Genomic DNA, 24,055 nt, shown 5'->3' on the forward strand with positions numbered 1-24,055 from the left:
GAGCAAAACTTTGGAGAAGCTTTAAAAAGTAAAAGTGACAAAATAATCAGATAAATGTCCTTACAATCACCTTCCTCATCTATGGCCAGTGTTTCTTACCACTTACCAATTTAAGATCCTTATATTTGGGGGAATGTGGTACGTAGCCTCTAAGATGGGCTTCAATTATTTCATCCTCTAGTGTTCATGCCCTTGTGTAATTGCCCCTCACCCCCACTTTTTATTTTTTTGAGTTGGAGTTTCACTCCATTGCCCAGGCTGGAGTGCATTGGCACACTCATGGCCACCCCAGCGTTGACTGGCTGGGCTCCAGCGATCCTTCCGCCTCAGCCTTCCAAGTAGCTGCCCAGCTAATTTTTTCATTTATTGTAGAGACAAGGGCTGGCCAAGTTGCCAAGGTTGGTCTCGAACCTGTGGGCTCAGGGAATCCACTCGTCTCGGCCTCCCAAAGTGCTGGGATTACAAGCTGAGTCTCCGAGCTCGGCCTTCCCCCTCCCTTTTTTCTTTTTTGACTGAGGACTGTATTTACTGACTTAATCTAATGAACAGAATATGGAAGAAGTGATAGATATCACTTCTGAGTCTAAATTATAAAAAGACTGTGATTTCCATAGGGGGCTCTTTCTTGTTCCCTCTCACTTGGATCACTTGCTTTGGAGGAAGCAAACTGCTATGTTGTGGGCGGCCCTATGGAGAAGGCCACATTGTGAGGACTGAGGTCCGCCAAGAGTCACGTGTGAGCGTGGGAGCAGATGTCCCACGCTGTATTCAGATGAGACCACAGCCCTGACTGACAGCTTCCCTGCAACCTCATGGAGGGCTGAGCCAGAAATCTCTAGTTGTGTTGTGTTTAAATTCCTGTCCTTCAGAAACTGTGAGCTAACTGACAATTGTCACTAAGTTTGGGGGGTAATTTGGTAGGCAGCAATAGATGAGTGATACAATGGATGTGGCTAGGGAAGAAATTCAGGAATGTTCACAATAAAAGGGAAAATATCTCCACTTGCCATAACTTCAAAATCTTATCTCCACTACCTGGAGGAAACCCAACTGGTATAACAAAAAATATATTTGTTTTGGTCCCCAATTCCTGGCACCAACCTCCCAAAACGCTTGGAATTTTCTGAGTGATAGGAATGAAAAAGAGTCTCTTTTGTTACTGATAACCAGTCCTTTTCAACCATATCTGAGTTTATGTGAGGTGAATCTTAGTGGGCTTCTAAATAGCTTCAGGATGGGAACTGGTTTGCAGAGGAACCAACTGGGTGATAGCTGTGTTGGAACTTTCTGCCCCACCTCTCTGCCTCTGAGGAGGGGAAAAGGACAGGAGAGACTGAGTTCAACCACCAATGGCCAGTGATTTAATCAGTCATGCCCACATAATGGAAATTTCATAAAAACTCCAGAACAACAGGCATGGGAAAGTGTCTGAGTTGGGGAGCACATCTGTGTCTAGGAGGGTGAAATCTGTCTTGGGGACAGAGGCTCTCGTGATCAGTACTCTTTCAGACTTTACCCTATGTACTTCTTCCTCTGGCTGTTCAATTTTATCTTTTTTAATCAACTGTAATAGTAAGTAGAGATTTTTCTTGAGTTTTGTGAGTCATTCTGACAAATTAACAAACATGAAGGGGTGGGGGATTTTGAGAACCCTTGAATTTGTAGCCAAGTCAGGCAGAAGTGTGGGTGACCTAGGGAACTGATACTCAAGACTGGCGAATGAAATGAAGTCTTGTGAGACTGAATCTTTAAATTTGTGAAGTCTGATACCAACCAGGGTAGCTTGTGATAGAATAAGATTGAACCATGGGACATCCAGTTGGTGTCAGAGAATTAGAGAATTGGTGTTGGAAAAAACACCACATATTTTGTGTCAAAAAACACCCAAGGCTGGTGTTCACATTAACTTAATTATTCATAAAGTTTTATTTTCTTTTTAACTATTTGAGTTCAAATATAAGGGGTTAACTAGCCAAAATCTATAGTGAAAATTTAAAGAAAACACTATAATGGCTCTGTTCTTGTGTTTCCTGGGGTTTTTTCCCCCTCTTGGTTTATTTCTGGCTTATTAATGTTGCTTAATGTATCTGATTTTTTCCTGAAGGCTGCAGTTTCATAATACTTGGAGTTGAGCAGGAAGCTCCAGAGAGAATGCTTCGTCAGATGTGCTAAAATGTCATAAAAGATTTCAAGCAAGTGAACTTTAAAAATATGCTGCATAAAATCTTGGGCATGGAGTGGGGAACAAAAGGATATCACCACTACAGAACTTATCATATTGTTATATAATTCAAACAGATTTATCTCTATCTCTGGTGTTCACGAGACCAATTTAAGAAAAAAGATGGAGGTGGGGAATTAATGCTTTAGGTTTATTGCTTGCAAATATCTACCCCGTATCCTTACACCTAATGGAAAGGAGAATCTAAAAATAATAATTTTGGGTGGATCTCTTAATTGCCTAAAATGAAAATCTGAACTATATTCAGAGAAATCTATGATGACCATTCTACTTCTAGTAAGAGTCTAACTTGTTAGTTCATGAACAAAAATTATAAGGAATAATTTGTTTACATGTAATATTTCTCCCAATAAAAATAATATATACAAATAAATAAATATTCCCAAGTCAATGTGCATCATTGGTAATGACTTACTGCTAGGGAAATGTAATGCAAGTTAATATGTTGAATGTTTACAGGTAGACAAGAACTCTTGCATAGCTTCAAGAAGAAAGAAAATGATCTCTCTGTTTAGCAAATCAAATAGAAGCACCATTAAAGCATACTAATAAAAGAGAAGAAAAAAGAGTAAATGCTACAAAAACATTTCTCATTCAGGTTAGTGTTTAGTTTATTAAAAGATGAAGCATGCAGGTACATAATTCACAAACAAATACATAAGGCTTTGTGATCTCAGAGGTCAGGCAAAAGTGTTTTATCTTCTTTTGTTTTGTTAGACCATATATTAAATTTCCCTTAGTGAGCAGAGTGTTCTTTTAAACAGAATGTTCAGGGGAAACATTTTTATTTCGAGACATAAAATTAGCAATGCATTTTACAGAATAAGCAATTTTAGCACTGTTAATATTGGCTAATTTTAAAGGTTTTGAGTATGATTAGTTATACTTGATCATGCCACTCTAAGGAAGTTTCTACCACATCGATACATTCTAACCTACTTCTTATTTTAATTACTTCAAGGAGAAAAATTGTACACTTAACTTTAGGATCACAGTTTTGTTTATTTACTTTCGGAGTTCTCCATCACTTTAGAGACAGTAACTTCATACTCTCTATATTTAGGCAGGATGGGGAGGAGACCAATATTGATCTCTTTTTTCTCTCAAACTTCAGAAACAATCGTTCAAGTAAATAAGGAATGGATTTGTCTACTGTAGTCTTGAGTTAGTTAGGCTGTTTCTTATCTTCTTGAGCTTATACCAGAGGTTTTCAAAGTGGAGACCTCTGGGGATCTTTTGACCTTTTCAGGGAGTCTTTAAGGTCAAACTATTTTCATGAAAACACAGACATTGTTTGCCTTTTTGCTTTCATTACCACATGAGTGCAAACAGTATGAAAAGTTCATTATATGGTTCCAGATTCTAACCTTTAAGAAACTGCCACTTGTGGAGTTTGGGGTAGTAGCAAAGAAAAATATAGCCAGTAATCTGACTGGGCTAATAAAATAACCTCCCCATGTCCAATTACATATCTGTATCAGGCTTGTTTTTCTTCATCTACTTCAACCAGAACAGCAAATTGTACCACATTGAGTACAGAAGCAGACATGGCTTCTAGCTAGGCATTAAATAGATTTCCCCCCAAAAGTTTAGCAATTTCACTATTCTTGCTCAACTTTTTAAAAATCTTGTTTTAAAAACCAGCTGTATTTTATAAAATATGCCACATAATTAACATGTAATGGGTTTTTTAAATGTTCTCCGTTTAATTTCTAATACAAAAATAACAAGAGATACAACTTAGAGAAAGAAAAGCTCTTCAAGTCCTAATTTTTAAGAGTGTAAAGGTGTTCTGAGACCAAAATGTTCAAGAACCACTGGTTCAAAAATGCAGAACTGTGCTAAAGGCTGGCTTTGCAGGCTGGAGTCCTGAGGTGCCAAATAACAGAAAATTCTGGCTTTGTTAAGGGGTGGCTTAGAAAAGATAGCATAAGAAAATTCAAACAAAACATTTAGCACTCTCCCTTGAATAACGTCAGTGTGCAATAAATGCTTGTTATTACTGTATTCCTCATCGAACAGGCTTAACAATGTTAGCTATCATTAATATTAGTAGTATTACAACATCTCTGCAACCTTGTATTATTCAAGGTGACTTATTGTCGCCTTTCAACCTGCCTGGGGCTATTCCAACACCTCTTCAACTTCTCTCAAGAAGTAGCCCTAAATTTTGTCTTGTGAATATATTATTATTTTTATGAAACAATATCCATCTGCCAGAACCGTTAGGATTGCAAAACCAAAAGAAGGTTTAAAACACATCAGAACTATGAAAGGTAGAAAAGCGACAAGTTCCTAAGAATGAGTTTTCTTTCTTAAAGGAAGATAAAGAAGAAAGTGGTCATACCTATTGAATTTCCCTCAATAAATTTAATTCTATTAAAAAAAAAAAACTTACCGCTTTTTTGAAAAGGACTAATATACAGTTTAAAGTTTCTGGAATCTCCCAAAATGTCTAGGAGAAAGGCCATGGTAACCTAAGATTATAAAAATCCTTGCTTGTGATAAAAAAGATAAAAAGATAAGCAAGTAACTAGGATAGATGAAAGAAACCAGATGAGGGGAAGCAGGTGGAGGCCAGCAGCGGAAATATGATTGATTCAAAGACAAAACACTATTGGGAAATCATCTATGGAGTAAATCAGACTTCATAAAAATGAGTTTATGTAGTTTTCAGGACAACAAACAGGATAAATAACTTTATATTGAAATAGATGATGATTCTCACAGCTGTTTTACATGTTTAATCTCCTTAGTCAATGGAAAATAGGAGAGTGATAAATTGACAATTATTCATATGTATTTGTCTGAATAGACAAAGTAGGGGAGGACATTGGAACTGTAATGGAATTAAGCTCTGATGTTACTTTCAATGAAGAAAAAATAAATCCTTACTTTTTCTCCTTTTTTTACTAGACAATTATCTAAATTAGAAAATCCAATTCATTATTTCAAAATGAGCCAGTTTAGGAATAACATAGGAACATACAGCAGAGATCCTTTGAAAAGGGTAGGTACTTGCTATCATCATCAGGGAAATATGAATTTAAACAGTCAATTTAAACAGTTTAAATAGCTCTGTCACCGAAGTGAAAACAATAAAATATGATATTTTCTGAAGCTATTAATCTTTTAAGTTAATAAACTGCGAGTGATTTTTAAAGAAACTAATAAAAATGTCTATGAAAAGTGGGGGAAAGACAAAGATTTTAAACATCTGATTTGTCAGATATACCAGGACACCAGTGAATAACATAAAAACAAGCTGAGTGGCGCACCAGTTATTTCAGTCACTTTAATCTGTTTTTCTCTCAGATATCACATATATTTCTTGTTTCATATGTATTCCATGTTCTCCATCTTTCTATTTACTCACCATCTCAAGTTGGATAGCAAGTTAGGTTTTTACTTTTGTTATCAGTGAGAACACCAAAATGATGACGTCAGCTAAGAGATTCCTCGCAGTGGTGCTGATGATGGCGAGGACGGGAATGAAGTGAGGGCCACCAACGAACAGATCTTAGAAAGTCATTGCTTGCAAAGTTAGTGCCTAACTGGAGGAAGAGAGAAAAGCAAAAAGAAGGAAGAGAAGGACGAGGAGGAGGAGTGCAGGAATGCTGGGAGGACGGGAGGTCAGGAGAAGGAGGGAGGAAGACAAGCAGGTAGAGGAAGAACAAAGAGGAACGGGCATCTGAAAAGGTTCTGTTCCTCTCCTTATCATCATCAAAATTACATTCAGATTTAATCCACTATTTTCATTTTTGTTGCTTAAGGCTGTTTTGTTTTCACTGGCCCTGGAAGCCTCCAACTAGATCTACTCTTGGGACAAACAGAAAAATCTAAACACTATACCATCTAACCCTTAAGCACAGAAATATGATTCAATCAAAGCCTGGGAATAAGATATATGCAACACCACTTATCAGATCCCTTAATACAATCTAAAATTTTAATTGCTAGAAACATATTTAATAGCTGGCAGCCTATTCTGTTATCCAAGTCACATGCTAGCCATTGACTAAATGAGTTGTCAGAGATCCAGGTATCTCAGGATTGTTGGTATTATTGTAATGTGGGACTTATGCAACATCAGATTCTGAAATGAATGAAAATGTGACCTAATTTTCTGCTCTTGACCTGGATATTGCATCTGATTTCTTCTTGAGTTGTTTCATGAGCTTTTTCCTTTGGTTATTCTTAGCATTAATTATTAGCTTGCTCTCGCATTAAAAAACCAGGTCTCAAGACTAAGACTATAACACATTTCCTTGTGCAGAGTTGGTAGAAAAGATGAATAATAAAGCAGCTGTGGTTTTGACAACTAAACTGGTGTTTGGATAGGGCAGAAGAAATACTACTAATACAGGATAAAGCACAAAATAGGCCTGAGAGTAAACTGCTGAGAGCAGCAGCAGGTAGACCCATCTGAAAATCTGACATAGGTTGCTAATTTGAGCAAAAGCTTTAAATAGCCAGGGCACATACAGATACAGAATCAAGTCTATGGAAGATAATTATAGCTGAAGTAGAGGTGTATTGTCACATGACCAACTGGATATTTCCAATGATAACTAACCACTTAGGCAGCCGCAACTTCAATCTTATGGTATAAGCTCAATGAATAAAAGCCACAGTAACTAATATGTAGTATAATTGAAAAATTATTCTGTTTTTGTATTAAGTAAAGTGCTCCATTTTTTATTACAGCATCAGTATTAAGTCATTCCCTTTCTCTCCTTTCCTGTTTCTTCCATCAATTGTCAATAGGTACATATAGAAATGAAATAAACTACAGAATATTGGGCTATATAATAGTGAGTCCTATTCATTCTATTTAAGATAATAAGAAGAAGCCTTAAAAATAAGATTTTTGATTGAAGCTACTTTTCCTTAACTCATTTGCTATTACTTTTTAAAAAATTTAAATAGTCTATTGAGATAGCCGCTTAAATTCCATGCCTTCTGGCCAAAACCCAAAAAACTAACAAACAAAAACCCATGGAAACAACTATCATTTCTAGCAAGCACACGAGCTTTAAAAAAGTCTTCAATATTGCAAACAAGCCAGGCAAAGCTGGGAAATTTTTTAGGAACATGACATTTCTGAAATCTAACAATGCCTACCAAAGATCTCATTAAGTCTTAGAATTCAATAATAGAATTTTGACTGATGTTTATCCAAATACATATTTAATCCAAAGCAAAAACAAAAGTATTTCAGATGATCTTATATTGTCTTCTAAATGGTCATTGGGACAGTTCATTTAAAACTCTTTCGTCAAATTTACATAATGTTGAGACGAGTCAACAAACACTTAGATGAGGTTATTACTCAAAGCGAGAAAGGAAAAGACAGCTTCATTTATACAGAAATGGATCACCAGGTGTTTCCCTATACACTTCCAGACCTTACCATCTGTAAAATAAAATAGTGTCCAGAAAGTTCTAACTGATTAGCTCTTGTCTACAAAAAAACTCTGGCTTTTCATTTGTTACCATTTGCTTTATTTTTGTAAGTCATTATCAATTAAAAGAGTAAAGTATATTCTCTTTAATCTGTCTAAAAAACCTCTGATATACTAGTTTAAGCCAAGTAATGTTTTCCATGATATTTACTACACCCAAGAAGATTCAACTTTCATTGCCCAATAAATAGTATAACAGGGCTTGAAAAATATGTGCTGATTTGCCTGAGTGCTGAAAGCATCACCAATAATTTTGATTAATGTGTCTTGACACTGAATGCATTAGCTATACAATATTCTTCTTGCTTTAAGGCTAATTAGAATTCAAGTCAGCATGATACCTGCTTTTGAGGATTACAGCAAGAACATTTGTTATAATAAGAACCTCCAGGCAGCCAGTTTTGGTAATGATTGATTTGTAAAATTATTAAGGAGAAAAAAGAATGAGAAAGTAGAGTCTGACCTCAAAACATTTATTTCCCTTAAGGATCAAATTTGAGTATAAATTAAAACATCTTGGTGGCTCTGATGAAAATGAACTACAATAGCAGATTTATTTAAAATCCAGAAAATATTCCTTTCTGATTTTTTTCTTAATGGATTACATCACAAAAGCACATTCACTATGTTCATTGAGGTTTTTTTATGGTTGCTAAAAATCTCTGATTTCTAGTTGTATGAGTTTCCTAATTGGACTCTTAAATTATTCAGCTTCTCAGATGAACTTTGTACAAGGAGGAAATAATTATAAGTAACAATAACACAATGCTATTCTTTAAACTATACTTTTTTCTTTGTTAGCAATTTATTTCACCCTATGTGACATTCAAACGTTTTCCTTTGCTATTTTTAAAATGTGATTTGATGTTTCTGAGGCATCCTCATATCTAGTGAATTTAGAAGATGAGTTGCTATTAGATTACTGAGCACAATATTAAGCCTAAGAATGCCAAAGTAAACGCTTCTGCTACTGTAAATGTTAGTATTTATACGATTTAGTGTCAAGGATGATCTCACATGACAAGGTATAAAGCAGCAGTCCCCAACCTTTTTGGCATCAGGGCCGGTTTCATGGAAGAGAATTTTTCCACAGGGGATGGGGAGATCTTCAGGCATTAGATTCTCATAAGGAGCACAAAACCTAGATCCCTCACATGCACAGTTCACAATAGGGTTCACACCTATGAGAATCTAATGCCGTCTCTAATCTGACAGAAGAGGAAGCTCAGGTAGTAATGTGATTGATGGGGAGTGGCTATAAATACAAATGAAGCTTCTCTCAGTCACTCACCCGTAGGCTGTTCATATCCTGCTGTGCAGCCCTGTTCCTAATAGACCATGGACTAGTACCTTGTCCATGGCCCGGTAATTGGGGACCCCATTATAAAGAGTTAGTTACTGTCTCATACTCTTCTAGTCCTCAAATTTTTGTTCTAAATGTCAATTTTTCACTAATGTGGAAGCCAGGACAAAACCATGAAGCTTTGAAACAAAATATTCTGTGAAAATTTCTTTGCCACCTAAATGATTTGATGTAAGTTTTACTGTATTAGGTCTCCCTTGCTCCACTTTTTTTTTTCTAATGTGCTGTCTGAAGATAGTGAGATAAAATGGGGGTATATGTTGAAAGGAGTAAAGCAAACATTGAAAACCTATATTCATGAAAAATGTCTTGGGTTGGCAACACTGACTGGGGCCTGGAGAATTTCCATCACGACATGTCAAGTTTTCCTGTGGTTTTTTTCTGTGAAGAGTATCAGGATGGAGAACTTGGACAGTGCCTCGTCCTATGCCCAGATCATTGTACTCCTCCATCTTTTGTTCCTGAAATATACTTGGGTAATAGGAAAGGAGTAGAGTGTGATGTCATGTTTTTAGGAAAAGCAGGTGAACTTAAAGATAACATCCACCCATCACCACAGAGTTTTCAGAATTTACATCTATTAACCTATAGAGTATAAATGGCTTTATCTTCTACAGGTTAAAACTACTTGTATGGGGAAAGATTACGTAGAACAGGTGCATAACCAATGTTTTCAGTATTCTGAGCTGCTCTAAAAGAAAGAAATAACAATAGCCAACATTTATCTAGCATTTACTGTATGCTTGGCAATATCTTAAAAGTTGTACATATATTAATTTATTTCATTCTCACAGGAACTCTCTGAGTTATGCTCAGTGATAATTCCCATCTTATGAGGAAATGGGAACACAGAGAGATTATAGAGTTTGCCCCACATTAAACCACTGGTAGGGGATGGTATCAAGATCCGCACATGGTGTCTGTCCTGAAGTCATTGCTCTATACTGCTTAACTACTAGGGCAATGGAACCATAGAAAGGAGTAAGTAACGTATTCCCATTTTTCCAAGTAAGTGTAGAGAGCAAAATATAAAAAAAACATGAACTTAGAATCTTACTCCTTTATGCAATATCAGAAAAGCTGGTTACAATCATTTTTACCCATTAAAAATATTTGAAAGCTTGTTGTAAAAACTAATTTTCTGAGCTCAAATCTTATTCCAGAAGATCGATGTTTGCATGGTACATTGTACATAATTTAATTTTCCCAGTTGAACATCATGACACTATATGAACCATGAATGCACGAAACAGGAATTCCAAATGTCTTCCACATGGTGAGAGGACTTTCCAGTACTTCTGCAGGAAGCTTGTGAGTAGTCTGAAATTAAGCTATGCCTTCTTGTAGTGATTTTCATTATGTATGCCTAAGGTCTTAGCACTTTTCTCTGAGTGGGATGCTGGGGTGATAGATAGATGAGTCTGCACCTGTATTTAGGCACCTTGGTCATTTCCTGAGAACTGTGAAAGGTATGTGGATGCTCATTAAGTTACTAGCCATTCCCCGAGAGCAACAGGTGGTGAATCAAAGTTTCCCTGGTATGTCATGGCTGGTTTCCTTAAAGTCTTGGAAATAATGGATGGCATTTGCATGCAGATAAGAAGGAGATGAATAGCAGCAGGAAGTATTTCCAAAGCATAAACAAACACACAGGTCTAGAAAGATTATGAGTAATGTTCTTGCTATCACACATTCTATATTCACACATGGTGGTTTCATCTTGTAAATACTGTTACTCATTCAAACTATGGAATCATGGTTTACTGTCCTGTGGTATCTCCCTAATAGAAGAAAGGTAAAGGAATAAAAAAAATTCCAAGTTAATGAAACTATATTATGAAATCATAAACTTTTAACCCTACATCTATAAATATCCACTGACTATGAATGACTGTGATGTGTCTTTCAATTGTCTCCTTTTCAAAATTAGTTATTTATACCAAGTACCTGCCCCTTCATAAGGAAATCATATCTCCCACGCCCTGGATAAGAGTGGGAAGACAATGTTTATTAAACAAAAAATAGAAAATTTACAATTTAATAAAACAATGGAAGTTACCCAACAGTTCTCAGTAATTACATGGAAACATATCTCTAGTGAATGGTGAAAAGGTTTTTGTCAATTGATAGCTCCTTCTCACTATAGTCACTAGTGAGAGAGAGAAAAACAAAAGAAAATATCAGAGCTACATGACCTCAACAGAGAACATCTGGCAATTTCCTATGACCCCAGGAATAAAAGTATTTATTAAAAGTGGCAAATCACTAACATTCCCTCCCAATTTGAAAACACTTAGACAAGTCTATAGATGAGTAGGCAAAAGCAAATAGATCACTAGTAATTTTTTTTTATGGTAGAGGGTGTAAAATGAAAGTAAGATAATGATAAAAAATAGTAGTCATTGAAATTATACATATACGTATATATATTTTTTGACTTGAGAAAGAAACAATTCCATAATTCTCATGTACTTTCTTTCACCAAGAAAGTGTGTCAAACTCAGAAGGGACAACTGGATTTCAAAGTGAGAGGCTCCTGTGAGGTGCTAGCATTGCCCAGTCCTGCTAACCTATGAGTACTTACAGGAAACTCTACCCTAGCCCTTCCAAATGCCCCTCCCTTAAATGCCTCCTCCTTATTTATAATGCTTCCAGGTTATTTTAAAATTAATGTTAAATATCATTTTCCTAAATTTGTTTCATAATGTTATGATCAATTGTAAAAAGCTATCTTTTTTTTCTTAAGTGTGGAAGCTGCTAAGGAACTGCCATAATTAACTCTACAATAGGAAATCATGTTTAATCTATGAAGTTATTTTTGCTAAATATCGTGTGATAAGGAAGTGACTTTGACTCGAATAAACTGTTGTCATAAAGTATACTTTTTCACCAAAGAAGCCAAAGACTAAAAATATATTTTAAAGGCGTATCTGAACTTTCATGATAGTAATCTAAAAACATCAAACAAAAAGCCAAAACCAAAATTTCTGAGTGCCAACCTGGAAGACATAGATTTCGTGTCTATTAATTATATCAAATATGCTCATAAAATATTATATATCATATAACCTCTGGATACTCAATAATTTAATATATCTATCCTAAAATCATATGATTTCACATAATTCATACTCAAAGCAGAACCTTTATAAAACAGTAAACACAAACCTCACACTGGAAGTAGGAATATTTATTTTATTTTATTATTAGAATATTAATTTTAGAGTGGATCCACAATAAAAACTGATTTGAAACTTTGTAAGATGAGAACAATGTAAGGAAAAATGCATTTGTGTATGTCACCCTATTAAGTAGTTCTAGAATATCTTTTTAAAAAGTAAATAAAAAGCTGATTTTAAAGTAGTAACTACAGCTAAGACAGCAGAACTTTAAGCCTTGACAGTTGCCATGTGAAAACTTTAAAATACTTTTTAAAGATCTTTAATATTTTTAAGTAGTTTAAAAGCATTTAAAACAATGTTTTTCAAATTAAGCTTTAAGCAATAATTTCCAAAGATACTTAGAAAGTTTATGGGGACATTATCTGTACTGGGTCAAAATATTTTAGTAAAATGATTCGTACTTTGCAGTGAGAATTATTGAGAGGAAGTGGAAGCACAAACATTTTAGAGGGATTATCATAATGGGTGAATCACAAAACAGCTGCCTAAATGTCAGATTTATGGGATGTTAAGACTAATTCTGTTGAAATTCTACTAGGGTTTTAAGAATAACATTAAAATGTGAAGGTAAAGAGAAATTCTAGACTTTAAAAATTCCTGTGACTTCAAATGAAGTGGAATTTGCATTTATTTAAGGGGCATAGAAAATTAAATAGGGAAGTATATAGTCTAAATAACAATGGCAAACTTGAGTATCTGTGTTTAATTTTTAATTAAAAAATTTTTGGTTGAGATGACTGAAGAGTATTTAAAGAACAGAATTATATTTTTAGTTTTCATTTTTTCCTCTATTTTCCTCTAACTTAAGAGAATCTCATAATTACAGTTCTATGAAGCCAGGACTGTCAGTGTGGTATTTACCTTTATCCCCGGAAGTCCAGGAAGCCCAGGAAGCCCTGGTTCACCCTACACAGGAAAATCACATAACATATAACATATAGAATGATGTTCACTCAGTCACAATATCTGGAGAAAAACATGGCAAATGTTCCTAGCTCAATATTTTCTGCATATATAAATTAAAACACTGTCTACTTTCAAATAGTTTCGTGAGGTTGTGCAGTTCAGTCAACTCTTGACTCAGAAATTGGTTGACCATTTGACAGATTTTTTCAGGATTTTCCCTCTTCCTGCTAGTTCACTGCTCATTGGCATCTCTATCAGAAGGGAAGAAAGAGGAGTAAAAGAAGGAACTCCCCATATTTTATTACCCTTGGGTAACTGATTTGATGAGGAAGCTGAAGCTGTTTGCCAAAATGAGGATTATGAGTGCATTTCAAACAATGCATCCTTTTCCAGTACTCTCTCACCTCTGATAATCAAGAGTTGGCTGTATGAACCGATAGTCACATCAAAACAATATTCATTAAAAGTCTTGCTCACTTAAAAGTATAGCAAGCTTTCCTTTCCATTCCTGAATGATGAGAAGATAAATGATTGGTTAAGATTATACTTAACTCCGGTCTGTATTTCTGACAATTGCTGCATCTGAGCAACCCTGCTTAGCAGCTTAGAGCTAATGGTACCATGCAGCTGTTGCTTAATACAGGTTTGAGATTAAGTGGTGCATTTTGGGTGAGCACATTGGAGTCAAGCTTAACCTTCTCATTTTCACAGTATTGTCTACATTATTTTAAGCACAAAGTATGATGACAAGGAGTTTACTGCTTAAAAAATCTCCTGAATTCTACTAAAGAAGTTTAAAGGAATCTCAGGAGAAAAAGCAAGTCCTTCCTGTGTGGGACTGAAGTGACTATTATTTGAGGAAATAACATTTGAAGGCAAAAGGATCATATCATTTCATGATGGTCAGTCAGTGGGATGGCAACTATACTAGTCTGGATAGAAACATCAAACTAACAATGAAGTGGCAGAAGAAAGCACTTCTTTTAATCTAAATGCTTCCACAGTGCTCATTCCAAGGAAAATCTACCAAGAACAACCAGAAATTCCAATTTTAATATGACTACTTTCAAATTATGAATAGGCATAATTTGCTCTAGGATTTAGCACAAAATGTCTGATACTGTTTGCTAAGCTATGTGATTAGACAAAAAAAGGACAATGACTTTCTTTATGGTGTAGATCAGAGGTACTTCAGGAATGCAAAAGAAAAACTTTTCTGCCTGACACTTTAAAATTAATGTTTGCTTTGTGAACAATAAGGCTATGATGAGAGTAAGTCAGAGAAGAAAGAATGATTATTAAGAATTATTCCATTTAAAGAATACTTGTTCAAGTAGATTAAACTTTACGCAGAAATCACATCATATATTTGATTTTCTTTTTCTTCCCCTTCATCCTTCAATCAATAAATTTAAAAGGACCCAGTAAAAAGGGTATATATGTATATTTTACTGAAAATTCTTTTAGTTTTTAAAAAAGAATAAAGCATTTGGAAACAGTAAATTGCAGTGGAATATACAACAGTAAAAGTAAACCTATTGATGATAAATATATAGGTTTATATTGTTTCAGAAAAATCCACCCAAACTCATTTCAAAGACATCCTATTTGAAACATCTGTGGAAATACAAAGGTTGCAACACTATTTTCCAACAGGCATTCTCAGCACACATTGTCTTCCCACCAAATTAAAAGAATTATATGTCAACTTTAAAGAAAGATCTTTATACACACACACACACACACACACACACACACACACACACACACACAGAGTGTGTGAGAGAGAGCGAGAGAGAAAGAAACACATCCATGTTTTCTAACAGTGAGAAAGATGTATAAGACTTTATGGAATATTTTGATGAAAGGAAATGAATGAATATGATGAAAGGAAAAGCTAAGTGCTTATTGAGTACTTACAGAAACTAAGCACTTAGCTTTTCCTTTCATCATATTCATATGTATGTATATATGTGTTAGGTCATCAATGTATTTTTAAGTGAACAAATATTTTAGAAATTTTTATTTCATAGTCTTAGATTATTATAAATTTGACCTTTCCAAATTTGTTTACTTAATATAGTCATTGACATAATAAAAAATTATAATATATTTAATGCTCCCCTCTGTGGAACATCTCTTATCATTTTTAGAAAGACATTTTTTCCTGTATAAGTTACCTATCTTTGTTCTACAAAAGCTTATTTTCTAAGAGAGTTTTCCAGTTGACTTCTGCATTCTTGCCCATTCCTTGACTTAGGAACTTCTTTGAGTTGAGTACTTGGGCATGCATAGCCAGTAGGTCGGATCTGGGTCATAATTAAGAATTGGTTTGTTATTCAGTTCAAAGAATTAATCTGTCTTAGCAGATTAAACTTTACATAGATAGATCATACTTTTGATTTCTTTTCTTTCCCTTTCACCTTTCTTTCTTCATTACAGGAGACCCCCAAAATCAGGACACTACTTTCCTCTAACGTCCTCACTACAGTGCCTTGGATTTCTAGAGACAGTTCAACTGTGAGGGCCCCTTCTGAAAGAGAATCAAGTAATTTCACTCCTTTAAAATTAACATATGTTTTTTAAAAGGAAGAATAAATTAGTTGATGAGACACAATACCTATTTTATAAATCTACACACACACTACAAGCACATATCAACCCACATATCAATCACATATTCAGGGGTTGAGGCTATAAAATCCAGTGAAATAATTCCTACATTATGAATGTTACACTAGATATCAAACTTTCATGCTGAAAAAGACTACACAGTGAAAAGCTAATCACTGAACTTTCTGCTGTGTTGTGATATTCTGTACTTTTCTGGGAGTGTCTCTGCGGGAACCCACAACATGGCCCTGTAATGGTGAGAAAAATGCCGTGGGAGGTTTCTTGAAGTGATTTTGTACTTAGTTTAGTTCGTCATTTTCCTGATCTACATAAGCAGCTAGCATCGAAATACTTTACTCTTACATTAATGTGGGGCTAAGTATTGCCCTTACATTAATGTGGGGCTAAGTATTGCCAAATCCTGATATTAGACAAAGGAAGTCACAATATTATGGGAAAGTGGGATTGCATCAAAGGGTAGAACCTGGACTAAATATTAATGAAAAAGGTGATGATCATTTCAGTGCACATATTCATTCAAATGGGTTGTAAGCTTTTAAGGAATTCAGCCCTTCTCTCAGTACAATTTAAAACTAATTTTTAATGCAATGCAAAGGAAATCCAATGTTTCCATGTATAAATCCATGAACTTCCAGAATAAATCTAAACTGTATTTTGGAGTGATTATCATGATAAGGCAACGTTTTATTAAATAATTAAAAATCCATTTGGGTATTCCACTCTGAAAACAGTGGAAATGATATGAGATTATAGTAGATTTGTTTCAGTCTGCTTTTTAAAGATTCAAAAGTCTTGCTGATTTTTTTTTAGTAAATCACATATTTAGAGAACAGTTTAAACTTAGTCTTTAAGACTAAGGGACCAAAAATTACATCATTTGAGAAGATTAGTTGCTTTTCAAACCAAAACAGATCATGGATCTCTAACTATAGGACTAATTCCAACTTTCGCAAATAAAAAATCAGTAGGAAATCTTAGAAATTAAATGGTAAAATTTGCATAGTTCTGCTGGAACTAAAACGGAACTAAAAAGTCCCAACTTTACCTAAAATGGAGCCTGATAAGTCGTTACTCTTAGACTCTTAGTTTTTCTCAAGAAGAAAAAAAAAAACACTTCTAAATTAGAGAAGTGTTAAAAGAAAGTAAAAGACTTTCTCAAAAATTATGTCCATCTTAAGTATTAAAACAAAGTAGTGATCCTTTTAATTACTTGAAGAAAGTGGATATGTTATTTTATTATGTCTTAAGGTTCCAAACTACAAAAAGGGATTTACTCTCTCTTCCCCATTCTGCTAATGAGGTATATTCTATTTTTCAATCCATATTTTTGTCTACAACATCAGCCACTGCTAGACAAAGGCAGAAAGTTATGATCTTAAGAGATTAACTCTAATGTGGAATTCACATTTACTTGTTAGCTATAATACATCTGTTATCTAAAATCTGACTATACTGGACATTGGTATCCAGGTGCTCAGACAATAAACTGCTAACATTTGTTTCCTGCTTCAGAATCAAATGAGAGTATAAATCTAAACATATTCATAGCATGTCCTCTAATTAATTGCTGAAGTGAAACATAAATGATACAGAAAGTTAATGTATCCATAGATTGGTTTAAAGTGGTACAATTAGTGTCTCCAATTAAAATTTGGTTTAATCACAAAGTTAGTTTATATAACATAATACTCATGGTACAAGTAAATATTATTCACATAAAATTATCAGTATGAAAGTATATGCAATGAAAAGAAAAGGAATATAATTCATAAAGAAATGTCCATCTTTCTTTATTGAGACATTTTAATGACAGTTAGTTTTATTCTTTACCATAAAAGAATCATGCAGGTTACCTTTAAGCATGCAAGATAAATTGTTAGCATTCCAGCCCAACTGATCTTTGTTAGTTTCAAACAGCTAAGTATATGCAGACTTTATTTCATAAAGTATCCTTTTACATGTACACAGTTTGTTGCACGTTTTGCTACGGTCAGCATCCAGACCTTCTAAAATGCAAAATAGTCAATAGCACTCTGTATGCAAGACATGAACACTGTATCATTTTTACAAAAGTTGTTTTCATATTTTACAGTGGATGGTAGACATAAAATGGTGAATGTGAGACAGTAAGAACACACTAGAGATAGAGATATTACCTTTTGCCCTGGACGACCAGATTCTCCAGGTTCTCCCTGGTCAAAGAAAACAAAAGATGAAAAGAACAGTCTTAAAAAAATTTCCCCAAATCCTGAGACCTCAGGCACTTCACCAGGATGGCCCAGCCTCCTTCTTGATCACATGCATTTTATGCACTTTAGTTTGTTACTCTGCAACTCACTAGAAACAGGAAAAATTTGCTTTGCTGTGAATATGCCTGCAACTCACATAAAAATCCATATTTCCATTAAAAAATCCAAAAGGGAAGAGAGGCAAGACCTCTTATTTAAACCTTTATTGGGTTTCCCATAGGTGTTACCTATTGTGTTCAGAAGCCAAGTATTGAAGGAGAAAAGAGTTATAACCATCAAAGTTGGTGAAAGACAAGAAAAAGTAGAGGCCTATAAAAATTAGAACTGTGATTCCTGGGGTGCAAACATTTGCAAATCTGTAGTTACCTTAATTCCTGCAGCAGATGATCCGGGGTCACCCTAAAATGAAACCCAGGAGAAATTATGCCACAAGTTATGGGAATAGGAAACATCTCAAACACCCAGAGAGCCATTACTGACATGGGTACTCCAAGAGATACCATGACTAATAGGCCTAACTATGCTCCATAAGACTTTGTACCAATATGTCAACTGTTAAGATGTCAGCAACTTCCAGGATAAACAATGTACTTCCTAAAAACATAGGTTTACTTTGAATGCTAAGTATTTAAGGACTACATTCCTTAAAACAAACATAAAAATATAAATATTAATCTCTTACCTTGATAAAGTTCTAAAAATGCATTATGAAGCAATAAATTACAAGCTAGGGATCTGGAACTTTTGGCTTTCTGTATTTCTGGAATTTATTAATGTCATCAGTTATCGTTTACTGGAAGTTCCCTGACCCTTTTTGGTCTTCAGAAAGTCAAAGTTCAATAGATGAAGTCAAAGGGTTAATGATGTTGAGTCAGAAAAAAACCACGCAGCAGATCAGTTTGTCTTCTTCAAGAAGCACTGTCACAGTTACAACCGGCACATTTTTTTTTTTTTTCCAATTTTACACTTATTTCATTGTAACTCAGTCACTGGGAAGTTACAGGATGATGAATGACTTGTGGGTGAGGGGGAGACTTGTGAGCTCTGAGAGAATGTCTTGAGAAAATCTGTTTTTTTTAAAAGACACTGTACTCCACCCAGATGTCACAGATAATGACTACATTTCTAAAGCAAATGTTATAAATAAGTAGATAGGAACTAGTGAAGAAAAAATATGGAGGATAGCTGGGAGTGTTGCTTATTTCCAAAATGAAGCCAGTACAGAGTTTTCAAGTTTCTTCTAGCTCTCTCTATCCCATGAACATGCTAGAAGGAAAAGGAAACACTCATTTGAGACTGTCAGGAAAACAGAAACAGCCACAGGAGGAGGCACATATTGGGATTTCCTCAGTTGTCTCATCTGTACAAATGTTCAAGGGCCTCCAGGGGTCTATTTCCTCTTTCTAGATTCCAGAAGCTGCTCATCAGTCTCTTTTAGAGACAGACCAAAAGACCTCAGGCCTCTGTACATGAGGCACTTGTCCCTCCTTTAATTCCTCTCCCCTAGTCCCATGACTGGCACTTTCTCTCTCTTCAGGGCTCAGCTTACATGGCTTTGCCTCAAAGATGCCTACACCAACCAACCGAGACACATGCCCCCTCAGGCGTACATCTTATTTGTGTAGCATTATGCTCTGTTCATCTCTGCCATAGCTCACTTTACTTATGTTCCTACTTTTTTATTTGTTGTCTGTCCCTCCATTAGATAGCTGCACGTGAGTAGTTTCTGTATCTTTTTATTTAGTGACTGGCTCATAGTATATGCTCAATACACATGGGGTGAATGATGAATAAATCTCAGAAGGAATTCAAAAAATTATTTAAAAACAGGGCAGAAGTCAAGGATTAAAGTGGGAAAAAAAACCTTAGGAAAGAAAAAAAGCTTAGGAAGGAGAAGGAAATAGTACATTAGCTTGTTGAAGAAACAGATACACATGTGTATTTCCTCTGTAATTGCTATTACTTAAGAAAAAGTTGAAACATGACTAAACACAAAGAAAATATTGCCTTAATGTAGAATAATACTGACTTCTCTTTCAAATCCTTAACATTCAATTGAATTTCAAATAGGAAGCTGCATAAATGTAGTTAATAAAATAATGCTTATTTGTATCACTATTAAATTAAGTCCGAAAACCAACAACACCTATGAATCAGGTTTGCCATATTTGCATGATAAGACCTTTTAATTCAGTCAAAGCAATTCTGACTTTGCAAAGTTCCTTCACATATACCTCACAAAACTCCATGAGATATGGTGGATATTACTATTTCCATGTAATAGGTGAGAAAATTGAAGCAACTAGGGTTAAATAAGTTTTGAGCTTCCTAAATTCTACTGGCATATTCTTTTTATTGGAATAAGAAAAGAATTGTTGGCTTATTTCATTTTGTCAGCAGAACATAAAGGTTGGAGTAAACTTGTAACTAAAAGGAAGTTACTTGTATTCACTGCAGTTAAACTTTTTTTCAGTATTTTAATGAAAATTGGTTAAATAATTATTTAATGGGAATAAAGACTGGATTTAGCACCCATAGAAAGTGGATGGAAAGAAATGTTTCTTGAAAGGCCAATTTATTTGTGGAAATCTGAGCAGTTTCATTTGATAAACAACTAAGAGTTAAATCTTTATTCTCTTTTTAAAGATTTAGAACTGTGAAATCTCAAGGAGTTTTTATAACCTTTAAGTGGCAAGGCAACTGCTGAAAGACATTCACAAGCTAAACATTTTAAGGGATGATACAAGTAGTAGAAATAAAACGGTGTGTGTTTATAATCCACCTTTCCCCCAAAGTGAAAATGAATGTTGGATTAAAGTAGCAAAAAAAATCCCAGCAATGTCTTAGGTATATTCTTAGATTCATAAATCAGTTGGTTTAGGAATAAAAATTTCCACAGGATAAGTTATATGTGGGGAATTTCTGTGAGAAGATATTAATACTTATGAAGTTACCTTATCCTTTCATTCCAGCAAAGTTTCTGTTTTGTTTGTGACTATTTAAAAATGCAACACCTAAGCCGGGCTTGGTGGCTCAGCCTGTAATCCCGTGCCTTTGGGAGGCTGAGGTGAGTGGATTGCCTGAGCCCGCGGGTTCGAGACCCACCTGGGCAGCGAGACCTCATCTCTGCAATAAATCAAAAAACCAGCCGGGTATGGTAACACATGCCTGTAATTCTGGCTACTCGGAAGGCTGAGGCGGAAGGATCGCCAGAGCCCAGCAGGTCAAGGCTGCGGTGGCTGGGAGCGGCCACTGCACTTCAGTCTGGGCTATAGAGTGAGACTCCAACTCAAAAAAAAAATTTTAAAAAATGCAACACCTCGTAGATAGTTGTGTGTATGTATTAATAAAGCCCATGTGGATATTACATATGCATATGATGGCTTATTGCTGTCATTTATTAAGTCATTCAATAAATATTTACTAAGCTCCAATGACATGCCAGGTGTGTCCTGGATGCTGGGATGCTGGAAGCTGGGGAGACAGTGGTGAACAATGCACTTATAACCCCTGTCCCTGTCCTGTACTTGTAAAGTTAATTTCCTAATATATGTAGTTCAAAAATATTATTGATTAAAAGACTGAAAGATACTTTCTTTTTTAAAAAAATCTGGCATAGGAAGAGACTGTCATGTTTGGGAAATTCTGTGTCACTGTGCATCCACAGAAGAAATGATAAGCAAATGCATGGTTCAGAAAAAAGTTCTACCATTCAATGAAAATGAAGTCTAAAATACAATTTCCAAAAGGCTGTTCACTCAATAAATATTTATTCTCTTCCAACCACAGGCCAGGAACTTGGGTTGGTACTGGGCATAGAACAGCTTGGCATTATACAGGTTTTTGCTTGTTTTTCATTTTTCGGTGAGTTGGTTTCCCAATTAAACAAGGAATTACAATAAGCCATGATAAAGGTTATGGAAGGGATTATGAAGAGTGCTGTGGGAGCCATCAGCAGATGACCTAATCGGTCCAGAGGAGGCAGAATGACTGCCCCAGGGAGATGACTTATACATTTTGTTTTCAGTGGCATGAAGAATGAATAAGATTAGAAAGTGGAGAAGTGGCTGAGGGCTTGGGAGACCAGGGCAGACAGCAACAGTGCTCTAAATTAAGGGAATAATTAAAGAAGTGCTAATTAGAGAAGGCCCAGTATTGATGGGGGTGGGAGTACCTCTTGAGAGAGGCCATCAGATATGATTTCAAGAAAAGAAGACAATATAGTTCACGGCTCCAAATATAGTGTGACTTCTGAAAAGGCTCAGAGGAGGCAAATGAATGATGCTTTATGTAGATGTAAAGTAAGAAGGCAGCATACCTATGGAAATAACAACTGAGGGAGCAAAGAAAAAGAAGATACACAGGCAATGGCAGGAAAGTGAAGGTGGAGCTTTAACTCAACATACAATTGTGAATAGGAGAGTGGTGTGGTCAAAACATTTGGTGTGTTGACCAAATGCCCACTTTCACCTGATAAGAAATCAGTTTCTACATTTATTGGTGGGATAAACACTCCAAAGAGTAGAACACAACCCTCTGAAAGTGACTCTACGTGTGACTGAACTCAGCCTTTAGCAGGTTGTTCTCAAACCTAGAGCACAAACCATGGTCGCTGGCCAGAGTGCACTGAAGTTGCTGGCCACAGAAAAAAGCCCAGCCTGGTGGTTTTTATAGTTCCACAGCATTTCCAGATGACCAGTCTGGAAAAGCTTAGATTGTTTTACCATCCAAAGGCGCTGAATTGGATCAAAAGGAAAAAAATCCTATTAACGTGAATCAGTGACATAATTTACTACATCAATGGTAGAAAGAAGCCTTTTTTTTTTTTTTTTAACTTTACATCTCAAACTTGGTAAATGATGAATGAGTTTCACATACTGAACACAAAGGCCATGAGAAGAGTGTTTCCAACATGCTGGAAACAAATTATATGACAGAAGCAGGAAATGTTTAAAAAACACATCAAAAATTATATTCCAATTACGGCATTCTTGGGATAAATGCTACAGGTCAGATTACATATTATACACATTACAGATTCCTATTTACAATCCCTGTTTAGATCAATTGAAAGTTTATAGAAATGGTTTCCGTTTTAACTGAAGCATGTCTTATACTTAATTTCAGCTGACTAATAAAACTTTTTGATAAAAAAGAAAAACAAAAAGAAAAACAATCAATCTAGTTGATTTCAATCTCCATGTGGCAAGAAAAACTAATATTTACTGAGAATTTACTATGTGTGAGTCAGTAAGGCAAATGATTCACATTAATATATAAAATAAGAACAGTATTCCTTTGAGACGAACTTGCTCTTTTCAAAGAAAAAAGTTGCTTTACTATTGTAAAATTAAATTTCAAAAAATGTATGATTAAAGAAATACTTACTGGCCTATATTCCAAAAATGAAGTTTTAAGAATACATATCATAAACATAAAATTCTTTACATAAATCCACATAGGCATAGTTTAGACTTGGTATATATATATTTTTTTTTTACTTGAAGATACTGCCTTCCATGTAGAATATTTCCTTTCTTTTAAGCAGAGGTTGGCAACTAAAGTCAAATTCAGCTGACCACCAGCAAAACCTAAGAGCTAAGAATGGTTTTTACATTTTAAAGTAAATTTTAAACATAAAAACAATAATAATATTTCATGACACATGAAAATTACATAAAATTAAAATTTCAGTGTCCAGAAATAAATTTAATTGGAACAAAGTCATACTTACTTATTTGTTTATATATTGTCTATGGTTGCTTTCATGTACAGCCACAGAAACCATATGATCCACGAAACCTAAAATATTTATTTTCTGGCATTTATTGACCTCTGCTTTTAAGTAAAAACAAGAAAGTGAAACTAACATCTAGGCTTATATACTTAGGGTTTTTTGTTTGTTTGTTTGTTTTTTTAGTCAGGTTCTCACTTGGTCACCCATGCTGGAGTGCAGTGACACAATCATGGCTCACACAGCCTCAACCTCCTGGGCCCAGGCAATCCTTCCTGCG

The 24,055-nt window shown here is 35.0% G+C and overlaps 1 protein-coding gene across 1 annotated transcript in view; it reads right to left on the minus strand.

The window, feature by feature from the left end:
• LOC103254782 (collagen alpha-1(XXV) chain) overlaps positions 1–24,055 on the minus strand; it is a 134,358-nt gene that overhangs the window by 61,986 nt on the left and 48,317 nt on the right. Inside the window, exons 9-11 of the mRNA XM_008052777.1 lie at positions 18,408–18,440; positions 17,949–17,984; positions 13,114–13,158 (exon numbers count right to left, since the gene is read on the minus strand). Of these exons, the coding sequence (XP_008050968.1) occupies positions 13,114–13,158; positions 17,949–17,984; positions 18,408–18,440 (114 nt within the window). The remainder of the gene's footprint in view (positions 1–13,113; positions 13,159–17,948; positions 17,985–18,407; positions 18,441–24,055) is intronic.

The sequence above is a fragment of the Carlito syrichta genome, unplaced genomic scaffold (genome assembly GCF_000164805.1).
Source record: "Carlito syrichta isolate Samal-C Ts95f unplaced genomic scaffold, Tarsius_syrichta-2.0.1 Scaffold287500, whole genome shotgun sequence".
Lineage (NCBI taxonomy): Eukaryota > Metazoa > Chordata > Mammalia > Primates > Tarsiidae > Carlito > Carlito syrichta.